Source organism: Clinocottus analis, unplaced genomic scaffold (assembly GCF_023055335.1).
Source record: "Clinocottus analis isolate CAN_PGR_092001 unplaced genomic scaffold, fCliAna1.0.p SCAF_20, whole genome shotgun sequence".
In the NCBI taxonomy this organism is placed as follows: domain Eukaryota; kingdom Metazoa; phylum Chordata; class Actinopteri; order Perciformes; family Cottidae; genus Clinocottus; species Clinocottus analis.
In genome coordinates, this window is record NW_027175932.1 from 4,171,904 (window position 1) to 4,186,660 (window position 14,757).

Genomic DNA, 14,757 nt, shown 5'->3' on the forward strand with positions numbered 1-14,757 from the left:
CCTGTCCATGTGCTCAATTGCAATCTGTTCTCCACTCCAGTTTAATGCGTGTGAGCAGTCAGGCTTTGCTGATGCACACTCTGCTGGGTGCAGAAGTGCTTTACCATGCAGGGGTAATGAAATGTGTCAAAGATCGCACCATCAGGCAAACAGATAAACACACACAACCCACGCCTCTCCAACTCACCTCGATCTACGGAACTAAACATGGAGAGCGGCTCGAGCTGAGGCTCTTAAACACTGTGGCGAAGATGAATGTCTTCCTTCTTGGTAAAATGTCAGCATCCAGCCTTATCTGATCTTAGTCATTTGCTGGGGCAGTGAATCAGAAGTGACCTCAGCCTGAATGCATGGGTGTGTGTTTGTGTGTGTGTGTGTGGGGGCTGATCCATATTCTCATGCTGTGGCATGAATTCGAGCTGTCAGCGGCTGGTAGCTGTAATGGTACGAGCAGTAATAATGATGGTTTCACACAGGAGAGAAAGAGAGAGAGGGAGGTAACACTACAGGCTCTCTTCTTCAGCATGCTGCTGCTTTTGAGAAAACACTATAATTGCTAATGAAAAGGCGGCGGCGGCAGCTCGCGTGGGGAGGAGGCTTCAAACCGCCGAGTCAAACACGGCCGGGGAAGGAAACGGATCGAGATGTTCGTTTCCAGAGCTCCCTCTCGGCTTGTTGGGTTCACAGCAGGAGGAAAAGATCTCACGTCACCGGCCTTCCTGTTGTTGTCGGGGGAAATGACTGTGACGAGCGCGAGCACCCAAGAACAATTGATTTCATCCGCCTGAATATCTTTTATTAGCAGTTTGCATTCTCTGCGGAGCAGGAGCTGAACTCCTAACAGGCGAGGCCGATCAGAGCCGCTCAGAGGTCATTGTGGGTGTAACTAATGTTGCCGTTGGCCAAGGGATGTTGTCAGAAACGTGTATAGAGAAAAGGCGACGCCACAGTTTAGCATGGAACGATTTCCAGAAGAGACGTGTGTGCAATAGCTTAACTAAACTAAACGAAATGTCTTCAGCTATTTAGCTTTGAGCTAAATGCTAACGCCAGCGTGCAACATGCGCTCAATGAAAATGCAAGAATATCTCATGATGATGCGATAGGAAGAGTGAGGGTCTCACCATTGCCAGTAGGCTTTAATTTTGGATACCACGAACGTCTGTATGAAGTTTAAATGCATACGCTGGTTGAGTGAAGATGTTCCAGTCTGGACTTAAAGTGGTGGACCGTCCCACAGATCAATGACTCATGAATCATGCTGCTGGCTTGACTAAAAAGGTCTATTTCAAGGAAATTAGCCACCCGTAAGGATAATTGACTCTTTGGCGAATAACATAAATGATATGTATTAGCAGCTGATGGATAGTTAGACTCATGACCTGGGTTCTACATGCATAATTGAATCGCTTTGTAGTGCTGTAGTGGGCGTGTGTAGATGGCGTTTGATTAAATGAACTGTCAAGCGCCTACTGTAAGTATTATCTGCATTATCAACCGAGCTTGTGCTTCAGTTAGTGACTTCCTCAATTTCCCAGAATGACCTTTGATAGCCTCAAAACTACAGCGGCGAACTTGTTGCATTCGTGTGCATTCGTTTGGAAGCGCATAAAAGCCACAGACTGTCTTGCACCATCTCGTATACGCCCTGCATCATATTCTGGTCTGTGGAGTCTGTCGAGGTGATTTTTTCTCTCTGTCGAGAGAAGCGGCGTCTGTCCCCCGTGAGCCTGCTGAACATCACTTCAAAATGGCAACTCGAGAAAGAAGCCGCCGCTCTTTCAAGTGCGACTCCTTTTTGGTTTTTCTTCGCTGTGTTTTCAAGCCTCTCTTCAGCTTATTGCCTCCTGTCTTATCAGACTGAAGGGAATATCTGCAGCACTCTGCTGCCCCGGCCCGTTGTTTTCCCTCCGAGAGACCCTGTCGACTTCATTGTTCTCACTGGCAGACGTCACTCATAGCCCGCTGGTGTCTCAACCCGCCTCTTTTTTTAATAAGGAAGTAACGCTTCTTAGAGTAATTGTCTCGCAGGGACACATGGCGGGAAAGTTGCCAAAGCGCTTCAAGGTCAAAGCGGCGGTGGCAGATGACGAGGCCGTTTTCAGGACCCTTTTATGACAGCGTGCGTCCCAGATATCATCTCTCAGGGTCTAAAAGGGCAGCAGTGGAATCAGAGGAGGGTCATTTAAAGCCGAGTATGAAACGGGGATCTTCAGGTTTCAGAGATCTGATCGCGAGCGCCTGTTTTAATGAGCGCAGCCTGCAATCCGGCGTTTTGTTTACATCGCTGCAGTTTTGTCAAAATTACACTTCTAAGGAAGGATAATGAATTGCATTCGGTTCACTGTGGCTTTCTTCAACTCGTTTTGGATTTACTTCTCTGCGCGTCAGGTTTTAAATAAGTCTCTGTTCTGTCTGTAGCCTCCTTTTCTCAACAGACCGATGGGAATATCTGCAGCTCTCTGCTGCCCCGGCCCATATTTTCTCTCTGAGAGATCGTGGTTCCCTGATTTGAGGCCTTATTCCCATCCCACGCTCTGTCACACCAGTTGTCTGAAGGATTAACGGGATTGCTGACAAGCTGACGTCACTCAGAGCCACATAGTCATCTCAACCCACCTTGACTTAATACAGAAGTCCGTAGAGTAATCGCTTTGGAGGGTCACTGTCCGATAATTAACGAGGATGGAGAAGACAAGAAGCGCGATGTTCTGCGTCTCCGCTCTCGCCACAGGCTCCCACAGGAGCCATTAGCCCTCCCGGAGCTGATCTATTTGTAGTGTTTCGAGCGGATACGTCTCAGTCGGACAAATTGGAGCTAATTCTCTTGTCGTGGGAACCCCCTGTCGTCCCATTATACACATTCGGAGCGATTATTTCAGTTGTCGTGGCTGGAATTCGCAGCAGAGTTTGCCAAAGACACCAAGGACACGCAGGTCAACGTGGCGGTGGCAGATGGCAAGGCCTCTTCAGGACATTTTGCTCCAGCATGCACACTATTAAAGGGAGGAGACAGGAGGATCTGCGGGTTTTCAGAGATTTGGTCGCATCCGATCCGACGGGGTCCGATCTGGGCGTGTTTGTTTATTCGTTTGCATGATTTCACGTCCAAGTACTGAGCTCTAACGCCTGTTGGAAATTTGGCAAACTGGAGCGCTGCCCAGCGCCAACACGTCCACACGACATCACCGGTGTGGAGGCCCCCATCGCGTGTCCCGGCGGCTTCTTCGGCTCGGTGCCTTTTCTCTAATCAGCAAATGATGAGGATGAGCTTTTTCTCTCTTTTTTTTTTAGTGAGACTGATGTTTGAAGCTCAGGGAAATGAGTTTCCAGAGGACAATGCCACACAGAAAACCTCAGATACAGTTATCTTACACCATCCTTTCTGTTTTGCATTGAATTTGATTCTTCTTTTTTTGAAACAAGTTACTTAAAGGCCTTTTGTGTGTGTGCAGATACAAGCATAGGTCTCTTTGTGGTTAGATTATTTCACATTTTGGACATCAACTTGATTGTTGGAGCCGAAAATATTGAGCGATGCCTGTTTTTGGTCAACATGGGACATCTTATGTGAGAACTCAAAACGTATTCAGTACTTAACATTGCTTGTTAGTGCAAGAATCAATATATTTGTACATATTGCATTTAGTTTAGTAATCTTCAAGTTGTTGAGTTCCATTCACATTGAATCTTTTTCAAGCTCCCCCGTTTCCCCTCAGTCCCATCTGTGTCGTAATACCGTCATATTCTCAACACGGGAAGTCAAGTTCACAATATGTTTGGTGATTGAAGTCGCGTGACAACAAAAAGGAGCGCCGTCTTCCCCTCTCAGTAAACGCAATCACACTCGAAGACGCCATAAAAACATCTGCTCCGTTAAACGTTCACTCAGGCTCTCGCAGTTTGAAGGAATGTTGCATGAAACGTTTTTGGAGTAGTATTTTAATTCTGTTTGAACTGGATGAAGGAGAAAAAAGAAATCACTTGAACAAACACAGGTTTTAGTTTGACTTAAACGCTACATTTAAAATGAGCGAGCATCGTTAGCACAGAATGGAAACTTTGCTCCCAGGAGGCATCCGTAAAGTCTTTGACAGTCACGTAATTAAAAAACTTCAGCATTAAACTTCGCTCATTTATTCTTTAAGTATCACTAATGAGAATGCCCTCAGCATAAAGATAGCGCAGGGAAATTAACCGCTGACAGAATCTCTGTCATCGCGGCGCTCAACATGGCGGCAGTCACACTGCTATTGTATCGGGACGTAAAGGTACTCTGTACCTACAACCCCTGGTGTTCTGTGTGTGTGTGTGTGTGTGTGTGTGTGTGTGTGTGTGTGTGTGTGTGTGTGTGTGTGTGTGTGTGTGTTTTAGTGATGAGAGAGAAAGATACTGTTCACAAATTCAGCATCGGCTGCCCTTTGTCTTCCTTTGGAGAAGAGTCTGTCCAACCTCACAGGGAGGATGACCTGATTGCATACTGTCTTGTTTGCTTCAGCTGAATTTGGCGGACTTGCAGTTCTCAACGTGGAGCGTATAGTTTTTCCCTGAGGCGGATGGGAAAACTTGTCCAGATGCTGCACACATCTGGACACACTGAATCCCCGAGAGGCCCTCCAGGGTCTCTGGGTCGAGATTAAAGTCAGAATAATAAAGCACTTGAGGGATGAGCTCAACTCCTCTTCACTTTTTTATGTATTTTTAGTGAACAAGGTTCGGTCAGGATCAGAAGCGTTCCAATATTTTACTCGTGTAGCAGCTCAGAGGCAAACAGGTTCTCTTAGCTTTCAATTTTACTTGAGTTCTTCAGAAAGGTTTGCTTTAGTCACAGTTGTTTTGGTTTGCTTTTTTTGTGGACATGTATAATGCCTCAGCAGTATGTAGCTATAGACGTATGCACACAAAATACAAGGTTGGAGAACTGTGTAGTTATTATGCTTAATCCTTTTGCTTCTTCAGTGTGAGATGTGAGGTTATTGCAGCGTAACGCCGACTCCTGGAGTTCAATTTCTGTGGTTTGATATCACAAGAGTCTTTTTTTTTTTAAGCAGACAATATCGTTTCTGTTTGGTTTTTATTATTATTTTTTTTAAGGCCGCTTACTTCAGTTTTAGTTTCCAATAATAAGCCTGGTCCGTGGTCAGAAGGAGTGGTCGGTGACGGGCAGACAGCGAGGACAAAAGGGACGAAGGCAGCAAGCGTCTAAAGTCACATGACCAGACAGGAACCAGAAGGTCAGACGACCGAGTCGAACAACAGGTGATCTGGTGGAGAACTGAGAGGAAGCGGCAGGTATAAATGCCGAGAGTCTGCTGGAACCAGTGGGAACAGCTGTGCAGCCGGGTGAGGCACGAGAGAGGCGAGAAACGCTCTCACCGACTGCAGAGCGGGGATTCAACGTCCGGCTGTGCAAAGGAAAAACAGAGGTCGACGGATGAAATCGCGACGTATGACGGACCCACGGAGAGTTATCATCTGCATTTCAACTTTTCAGCTCATAGCTTTGGGTTGTATGACCTACAACGACAAAAAAGAGCCGTACAAACCGGCTCAGCAGCAAACAGCATGCAAACAAAGTTAGCAACGAGCTGGTAAACAAAGCATTTAGCAGCTAAAGACTCCGAAATTTCCCCGCAGAAATCGCCGAACCCCAAAGAGGTGAATATTGAATCACCGTTCATCGGGTGGCCAGAGACACGACGTGGACTGAATGTTAATGGCGCTCCGTGTCTGCCGGATGTGTAAGTAGGCAGCTGTGTGAACTATAGCAGGATTTCACTGCCAACATGTTCCCTATGACCCGACGTCAAACGTTTGAGACGCCACATTGATGTTCAGCGCAATTAATTGCGCTCAACAGCCGACCCTCGTTAGCCCGCCATTAAGCGTTAAGGGTTAGCGCCTCACATGCGAGGGGCTGCAGCGGTTGAAGGCCCCTAAACAAGCCGCTTAAGGGACCAGCTGCAACAGGTTCAGGTCATCTATCATGCGTTACCAGCTGAAGTTCATGCACCAAACAGACAGTCGAGTCCCCGGTTCACCCGTCCTGGAGCGCGAGCAGCCACCACCATGCAGAGTGCATTGTCGTGCAGCCCAGGCAGCCATTTTCCCATTAAGTCTCCACTTAGCCAAGTGTCTGCCTGGCGTAGTCTGTCAGGGTTTCCTTCCAGCGCTAAGGGACGATGATGTTTTATAGGTCAACCCCCGGAGGTTAGCGGCGCACTGGTTTCTCCCCCCCCCCGCCCACCCGACAAAAAGACAATGGGATTTTGAATTTTTGCAACACACGCTCATGATGCTTACACCTTTTGTTCAGCGACGTAATCTTCACAAATGAAAAATCACTTTAAAAGCTTTTTGAAGCGTGGATGCAATTGGCCAAAAAAAAAAATACAGAGTATATACAGCGAGGCTCTGTAGCCATATTCGTCAGCGTGGTGACGTTTAGTCTTCTTTGCGACCGCCTTTTTGAAGTTTCGACGTTCACGGGTGGGGTATTAACTGATGTATTTTATATCGTAGAACCAAATGTTGAAATGTTCTCAGCTTGTGTTAACACACAGACCTTATTTCAGGCATCAAAAAAACTGTTGTTGACAGAACTCTGGTTCAGGTTCAGCCTCACTTAAGGTGGACTGACCTTTAAGGTGGAACAGCTATTTAAAGTTAAGTGACAAGCTACTCGGTTAAATATGAACATCCCTATTGTCAAGTAAATGCAGTTGAGTAAAACTACTTTCCTATATTTGCCTCTACAATGTAAAAGAGTAGAAACATGAACAGTTTTATGTACAAGTTCCTTACCACTGCTGAAGTCCATAACAATAAAATCCAGTTCATCATGTGTCTATGACGTATTGTCAAAGTGTTTAATCGTCGGTGTTCATGCATGTTGTTGCTGTGTGGCAGTCGGTTAGTCACGGGTTGGGTTGTATTCCCCGCGTTCCCCTCCAGCTGAAGTTATTCATAGCGCGTGCATATAACAGGCACACCATGTGGGTGTTGAGCTCATACTCAGTGTTGTGTTCAAGTCCGCTTCACTTGTTCTGTCAGCCTCTCCTCTAAGGTACAACACGAGACGAGTGTGCTCTTTCACCGTAGTTGTGTTATCAGAGCGTCAAAGGGTCATCCACAAGCCCCACCCCCCATATTCGGGAAACCTGTCCCCCGTTAATGTGACGTAACTGGGACCCCGTGCTGGACATAATCACGAGGGGTGTGAATCACCAGTCCTACGATACAATATTGTTACGATACTTAAGTCCCAATACGATATTATCGCGATACGGCGATATATTGAGTATTGCGATTTATTAGCTTTTTTTCAAGCGCAAATGGTCCCCGAAGGAAAACTTTTTTATTATTCGAGGACCAAAACGTTTATAATTGATACTCGACCTCCGTGTATCGATACAATATCGCCACGCAAAATATTGCGATACTAAGCAGTATCAATCTTTTTCCCCACCCCCAACAATCACCCTTCCATGCTCCTTTTTTTTTTCTTTACACCCCTCATCTGATCAATCACACAGCTCATGCGATGTCCCACTTCTACACCGAGCAGGCGGTGCCGACTCGTGGGACATTTGGCTCCGACCTGCCCAATATCAATGTGCTAGAAATAATCCAGCAGGCATCTGCCAGCTCATCAGACCGGGTTTCAGGCCACGATAAGCTCGTGCTTTGATTTGTTTACGCGCTTTCGCCACGTGTGAACGGAAAAACAGTGCGACGGGGCAGCTGAACGTCTTCACCGACAGAGATTAGGTATCACTGGAAGCAGTAAATGTGTCACTGCAGCGCCAGCAGACGCTCCTTTTTGAATCACTTGGGATATATTAAGATAAAACTGCAGATGACATGTATTGACAGGAGCAGGCTGTCGGGGTTGTAATAGTTAAACATTTAGTTGAGCAGCTCCTCTGTCTCAAACTGATAGGAATTTAAAAATCTCCCAAATTCCAGTTAGAAAGATTACATCTGGAAATGAGCAGACATCACTTTTGATCGGCTGCGATGAAAGCACAGAAAAATGTCTGCAGTATCCATCTTTGAAGTCAAATTACAAACGCCTCGTCAAAGTCCTTGATGTGGATAAAGAAAATGGTGCTAATGAGCAAATGCGAAACGCAAATAACGGCTCAGAGGAGGAAAAAGAAATCTTTTCCGGTCGGCCCCTGCCCTCTGTTTAATGAGAAAGAAATGCTCATAAAGCTACGAGACAGATGCTCTTGCTGCTTGGACGTGTACCAGCTCATTACAAGCTCTCTGGAATCTGTGTTTTTTGATATTTAGACATAGAGGGAGAAAACTGACTTGGAAATTTTCATTGGAAATATCAACACGGCATACTTTTAGCACAATATCAGATTTACAACTCAATATGAGCAATTTCTTCCTCAGATATGTGTTTCACAAGTATTATAATATGAATACCGGACATGTGTTTGCCATGAGGCCATTACACATTGCTCCATAACTTCAGTATTCATAAATACTCATCTGCTTGTGAGCGGCTGTGGCTCAGGGGTTAGAGCGAGGCGTCCTTTAACCCCGAGGTCGGTGGTTTGATGCTCCGTTCTTGAGCGAGTGGGGTTCAATGCAGGAGTACGTTTTCACTTGTGTATGGATTGAAATAAAAGGTAATATTTTCAGAAATTCAACTTGAAATGTGACACGTTAATGCTGTGTTCGCAACTTGTTTATGCTGCCCCCAAGTGGCCAGAAAGAAACACACTTTAAAGAGTTCGATCTTTTACTGAAAGGAAGCGGTTCAATGAAATCACTAAAAAAGAAAACACGTAGTGGTGCAGGAAGTTTTGGGCTCGGTGATAATTCAATATTGTGAGGAAATAATACATTGTGATATCCTGACACGCAATTATTCCGTCTAAATTGACAAGCTCATGCCAAAATCAGATGTGAAATATTTTGAAGGCAGATCATTTGAAGATTGTGGTTTTCGTACATTTCACACACACACTTTAACGCGACTGACAAATGTGTGTTTAGAAATATTTATGGATTATTTCACTTGAAACTGTATTGTTCATTTTGCACGTATTGCACAATAGATCTACTTTTCATTTGTCAACTATTTAATTCACAAAACCAGTTCTATTATTTCATTTTGACTATTTATTCACACAAAGAAATGCCATATAATGATATAAAATAGGAAATGACCTTCACCACTAAAGGGGATTTTGATCATATTACCCGGAACTACAATAAGACGGTGTTTTCAGATGTTTTAATTGTATCATTATTATAAATTGCATATTTCTTTGCAAGAACAGAGAGCTCGGCAGTCGGGGCAACAGTAACGACGGGGGAGGGGCTTAGCAAAAGGTTAATTGGGGAATAACGAGCCGGATCAGGGTGCTGGAACCGTTGCCCGGACAGTCGTGGCTAACGTTGCGTTCAAACCTCCCACACACACACCTGCGACGTTCGCTTTTACACGAGCCGTCTGATTAATGGAGGATTAGCGTCGTCGGGGTGACTCGCCTCGTTACCGACTCACATCTGCCAATACCGCTCCCGCCGGACGAGCTCTCACGAGCCGCGAGCGGTCTCGATGGGAACTGACCTTGCAATTTCAAGCAGATCAATATAATCCAGCGCTTTATTACAGAGCGCCTGAAGTGGAAACAGGCAATGGATTTTCTCTGCTCAGTGTCTCCACTCCACATTTCCTTTTTTTATGGCCTTATAGAGCTGGAGAACACTTCCTGTCTGGTCTCCCACAGGTCTGCAAAGCAGTAAAAGCTCCTCTGTCTGCCGACTGCTTTATTGAGTTACTCCCATATTCCCACAATTCAATATCGGTGTGAGTGTGTTACCTCTACGCACAATTTATCACTGTGTACTGTGAGAAAAAGACACACTTACACAGCCTTGTAGTGTCAGTTTGTATTTACTTGCTGATTGTTATGGTGATATTCTCATTTTATAACGGGAGATAAACCCTTCTTTACTTTTCTGTTGACGTAAGGCCTTCAACTATACTTGTCATTTGAGCTCCAAGCAATCATTTGCATGGAAGCTGCATCTTGTTTTTTGGCATTTTTATTATTAGAATTGTAGTTTTTCTGACACTTGATTGCGGTAAAGGAACACGGGTCGTGTCTCGTTGTTGAAATATATGTTTCCTGCAAATACGAGGCTCAAGCATGTGCAGCTCAATCTTTGTTTGGCAACTAAACGAGGCTGCAAGGAAGGTCATGAATCTCAACCAGCAGCAAAATTAAGTGTGGGACATCTGTTTGCTGGTGGGAAATATTGTTCAATAAAATGAATATAATGTGGAATTGATCCTAATGAGATTTATTTAAAAGCATTCTGGAAACTAACTTTGCGAGTGATGTTCTAATCAAGAAAATATAGAAAATGACCCCATTTATTTTGATTTATTACCTCATTAAACATCGTAAACATGAGTTTATGGACTTAATCTGTCTAGTTTTCTTGAATACAGCACAATGGTGCTGATGATTTAGTAAATAATGGTCCATTTAGATAAAAAAGCAGAGTTGTGGACAAAATAATCGAATCGCGCAAAAACCATTTATTTGTTCAGCGTTAACATTATCAGTGTTTCTGTTATATATGTAATATTTTGAGCATTTAGACTGTTTTCCCCACCGAAAAAAAAGAAGCCCCATGTGATTGAAGCTATTTGCGGATATCTTGCAGACCAAACGGTGAATAGAATAATCAAGTAATCAACGGACATCGACAACGCCGCTCTAGTTGCAGCAACAAGGACAATGCAATCTGGTGCGAAGGTAGAATGAGAGCCGGTAGGTAATAAGTCAACAGCGCCACTGTTAAACTACACCAATCATCTTTTCTCTGTGTGTGGTCGCGGGCCTCTGCACACACGAGCTGAATAAAACATGTTATTGAATGAAAGGTCCAAGTGATTAAGTACGAAATATCATCCCTACCCCTCCATTATGTATCTCTATCGGGTCTGCCAGTTTCAGAGGGCGAGAAATGAATCAGCCAAACTGACTCATTGAGCTCGAGCTAATAAGGGAAGGAGAGCTCAGTAGACCCCAGAGTCACGGCCTCTAACTTACGGCTTTAGGTTTAGTGTAAATGCTTCGTAATGCGTTACTCTTCCCAAGAAGTGTTACCTTCGGACAGATGAGTTATTCCCTCTTTTCCTCATTCTCATGCAGAAAGCTAAGCCGACGCAAACGACCCGCGGATGGGATTTTCTATCTTTCCGGCCCCAGCTGGCCTCGAACTTGAATCTATTTCCATTATCCCGCCCATTGATTCGCTCCAGCGTCTTTCGCGTAGCGCTGCCGTTAGCATAATTGAACCGGGTATTTCTCTCCTCCCGCGGCCTCCTTGGCATGAGTACTCACACACACACACACACACACACACACACACACACACACATACATATATGCACACTCACGCCCGTTTTTCTGTCCCTCTTCCTCTGCCAGATGTTGCCAGGGCCATCGAGCTGCTGGAGAAGCTGCAGGAGTCGGGTGACGTTCCCGGTCACAAGCTCCAGTCTCTGAAGAAAGTTCTTCAGAGCGAGTTCTGCACAGCCATCCGAGAGGTGAGTCATCGTCCAGGGAGAGAGCCGCTGGTCCGTGAACACCAACGTGACTCATGTCTTTTCATTCTTTTTCTCATTTCATTTTTTATATTATTTTTTTTATGACGACCTTTCTTACGCTCGCGCCGCTTGTTGCGGCGCTCTCCCGATCAATCAGTCGGTATCCTGGGATGTTTTGTCCTTGGAGTTGCTGTTGATGAAGTTGCTGTTGTTGCTGAGGTGTCAATACTTAATTGCATTTTCTGTTTATTCCACACAAACCGGGAAAAAGTAGAACACATCACTTTCAGTGAAGGAAATACTGGACCACAGCTGGTTGTTGTCTAGTAGCCATATAGCTTTGCTTCAACATCGTGTTGCACTTACTTTACTTTAAGTTGCACCATACAAGTTTCTTAAAATAATATACAATTCAATATTTTAACTAAAACCTCCCACGAGCCTGTGTGAAGTCCTTCTTTATTAACTTTTGTGTCAGAACGGCGAGAAAGACGAGAGAGACTAATGATTCAAGAGTTTGAGGAAAATGGTTCATTTTCCGCACGTTGCAACAATTGCTTTGTTTCGTGATCCTAAAAGTCAAAGTCTTACATAATTAACGGGGATATGGTCTGTTAGTGTGGTCTCTGCTTATTGATGAGTAAGCAATGTCCCCATTGCTCTGTAAATACAAAGTATCTGTGCAACAAACAGCAGCAAATGGCTAAATATAACCACAACGAGGCAGAGTAGCATGTCATGCCGTCGATAGAAAACAAATCACGGCGCTCCGATGATGTCATTCTGCATGATTATAAGAGCCATTTGCTTTTGTTTGTGATACAGAGAGTATCTCATAAGAGTTTGTTTTTGGGAAAACAAAGAGTCCAACAAATAGGCTTTTGGTCCTATAGGACATTTTTCGGACTAATAGGCTTTCGGAAAAATGCGCAGAATAAGGCTGCTGTGTGTGTGTGTGTGTGTGTGTGTGTGTGTGTGTGTGTGTGTGTGTGTGTGTGTGTGTGTGTGTGTGTGTGTGTGTGTGTGTGTGTGTGTGTGTGTGTGTGTGTGTGTGTGTGTGTGTGTGTGTGTGTGTGTTCTGCTCAGTCTGTAAATGAGCATTGCAAAAGCCTGTCACCGCTTCTTTCTGCACTGCATCGTGTTGCCCGAGTGCTCGTACTCTGTGCAATGACGATGACGTTGAATCTAAAGTAGATTCATAAAGTACCAGAGGATAAAAAACACAAAACAAATGTTTCACTCATGTTCAACTCCAGTGGCTGCGTCTTTACTTCAGTTCGCGCTGCACAAGAAAAACATGTTTTTTGGGGTCCATTCGTGTCCCTCCATTGACTTTTCATCTCCTTACGCCGCATCTAAAATGAGCCTTTAGACTGGGATCATTAGAGTAATGCCATGTTTTCCACTTCAAGATTCTTTGAAAATGGATACTTATACACAAAACACCAAATAGACTTCTTTCTTAAAAAGTAAAATGAGATATTTGGGTCATTCTCAGAACCTTGTGTGAAGTTTTGACTTCTGCAAAATCTTTCACGCCAAGATGGAAGTTGTCTGCAGGCTTTTTGGGATGTTGGTATTGTTTATGGCCATATTTACAGTACGTCGGGGACAGCATCGTGAACTTTGTCTCTACATCTCCTTCCCTCATATTACCAGAATCCTGCACAGGATGAAAGTTTACCTTTGGTTGCATTCAATTTAAAGTTATCGTGCTGTATAAATGAGTGAATAAAGTGGCGTATTTAGCGTTAAGTAGTTGTAAAGAAGAATTCAGCATCAGATTGACAGCAACGTTTGTGATGAGCGCATGCAAGCAGCTGCTATGCTAAAGCTGTTAATATAGTTTCCCCACGACTTGGCTCTGCTGTAATTGAAAGATATATCACTCCCTGAATTAATTGTCGAAGACGATGATGCCCCAATGTCCCAGATCACGACTGATGCCTTGAAACTAAGTAAATTATGGCGATAAAACCACAAAATCTGAGAGTGTGCCTTTAAATTGCATCAATCAAAATATGAGAGCATTATGATGAAATGACTCTGCCTTATTACTGCTGGAGTTGAACAGCAACGGGGAGATTTTGACTGCATAAAATTAAAGGAAAATTCGCACGGAACATTTAAATGATCACGAGGCCGTAAAACATTACGAGCCTTACATTAACTTGAAGGTTTAATAAGCTCGTTACATTGCACTTTAATCAAGCAAATCACAGCTAGAGATTGGTTTTAATCACATTTTACGGAGAGGGGATTAAGAGTGAGTCATAAACCAGAGTTTTTCCTGCTCTTGACGTGAATGCTTTTCATTCACATGCATGCGAACGGCCTCCCACTGATCCATCAGCCCAACGCCGTTCATCAGGAGGACGGGGGAACCCGGCAAACAGGAGCGTTTACTCTCCGTGGCACCACTACGCGGGGCCGATAACAGCCGATCTAGTATATTTAGTGTCCTGTCTGATGTGATATACTGCGACATCACCCACAGCCATGTTATAGTTAAGCAAACATGACTTTGAGGAGCGGAGAGACAGACGACAAATGCCTTGGTGGCCTCCATGCTGCGAGTTAATTGTGCACAAAGCGAACGCGTAATTTGTCCTGGAACGAGCACCGGCAATTAGCAGACAATCAGAATGCTGTGGTGTAAATTAAGGGGACATTTGGGCTAAAGTTGCACTATTTGTCTGAGCTCAAAATATCCGTGAGATGGAATATGTATGTATAGGAATTCTCGGCCGGCTGCGGAGATCTCTGGTTTACCAAACTCCCTTTTTTAAGCCGTGACATGAAAGAGAAGATCCGATCATGTACTTCAACACTGCTACAAAGTAATGCGCTCATATTTCTACCGTCTTCTCTGCATATTTCTCACAGAAACTCATCAGAAGCTTTGTTTACAGCCGGTGCCTCGTAACGAAAAGGTCGGCGGCCCACTGGCAATGACACCAATTAGTGGAGATGGCTTGTGACGGGGCGTTTTCATAAACCCTGTCGTCACGCGGAGTGACAGGAGGGAAGGAAAGCGCCGGCCCTTCTGGTCTTCGCAGGGTCCAGGTCTGCTCAGGCTGGGGGGGGAAAACCTGGCACATCCAGACACACCGACTGCACGCCTGGTGACCAGCGGAGGGATTTCACTGGCAGTCACTGCTGACAAT

The 14,757-nt window shown here is 44.7% G+C and overlaps 1 protein-coding gene across 3 annotated transcripts in view; it reads left to right on the forward strand.

The window, feature by feature from the left end:
• The window catches only part of lin7a (lin-7 homolog A (C. elegans)), a 33,939-nt gene that overhangs the window by 1,426 nt on the left and 17,756 nt on the right, over window positions 1-14,757 (forward strand). For all 3 annotated transcript variants that reach the window (XM_068586891.1, XM_068586888.1, XM_068586887.1), the window contains exon 2: window positions 11,472-11,590. In XM_068586891.1, the coding sequence (XP_068442992.1) occupies window positions 11,472-11,590 (119 nt within the window). The remainder of the gene's footprint in view (window positions 1-11,471; window positions 11,591-14,757) is intronic.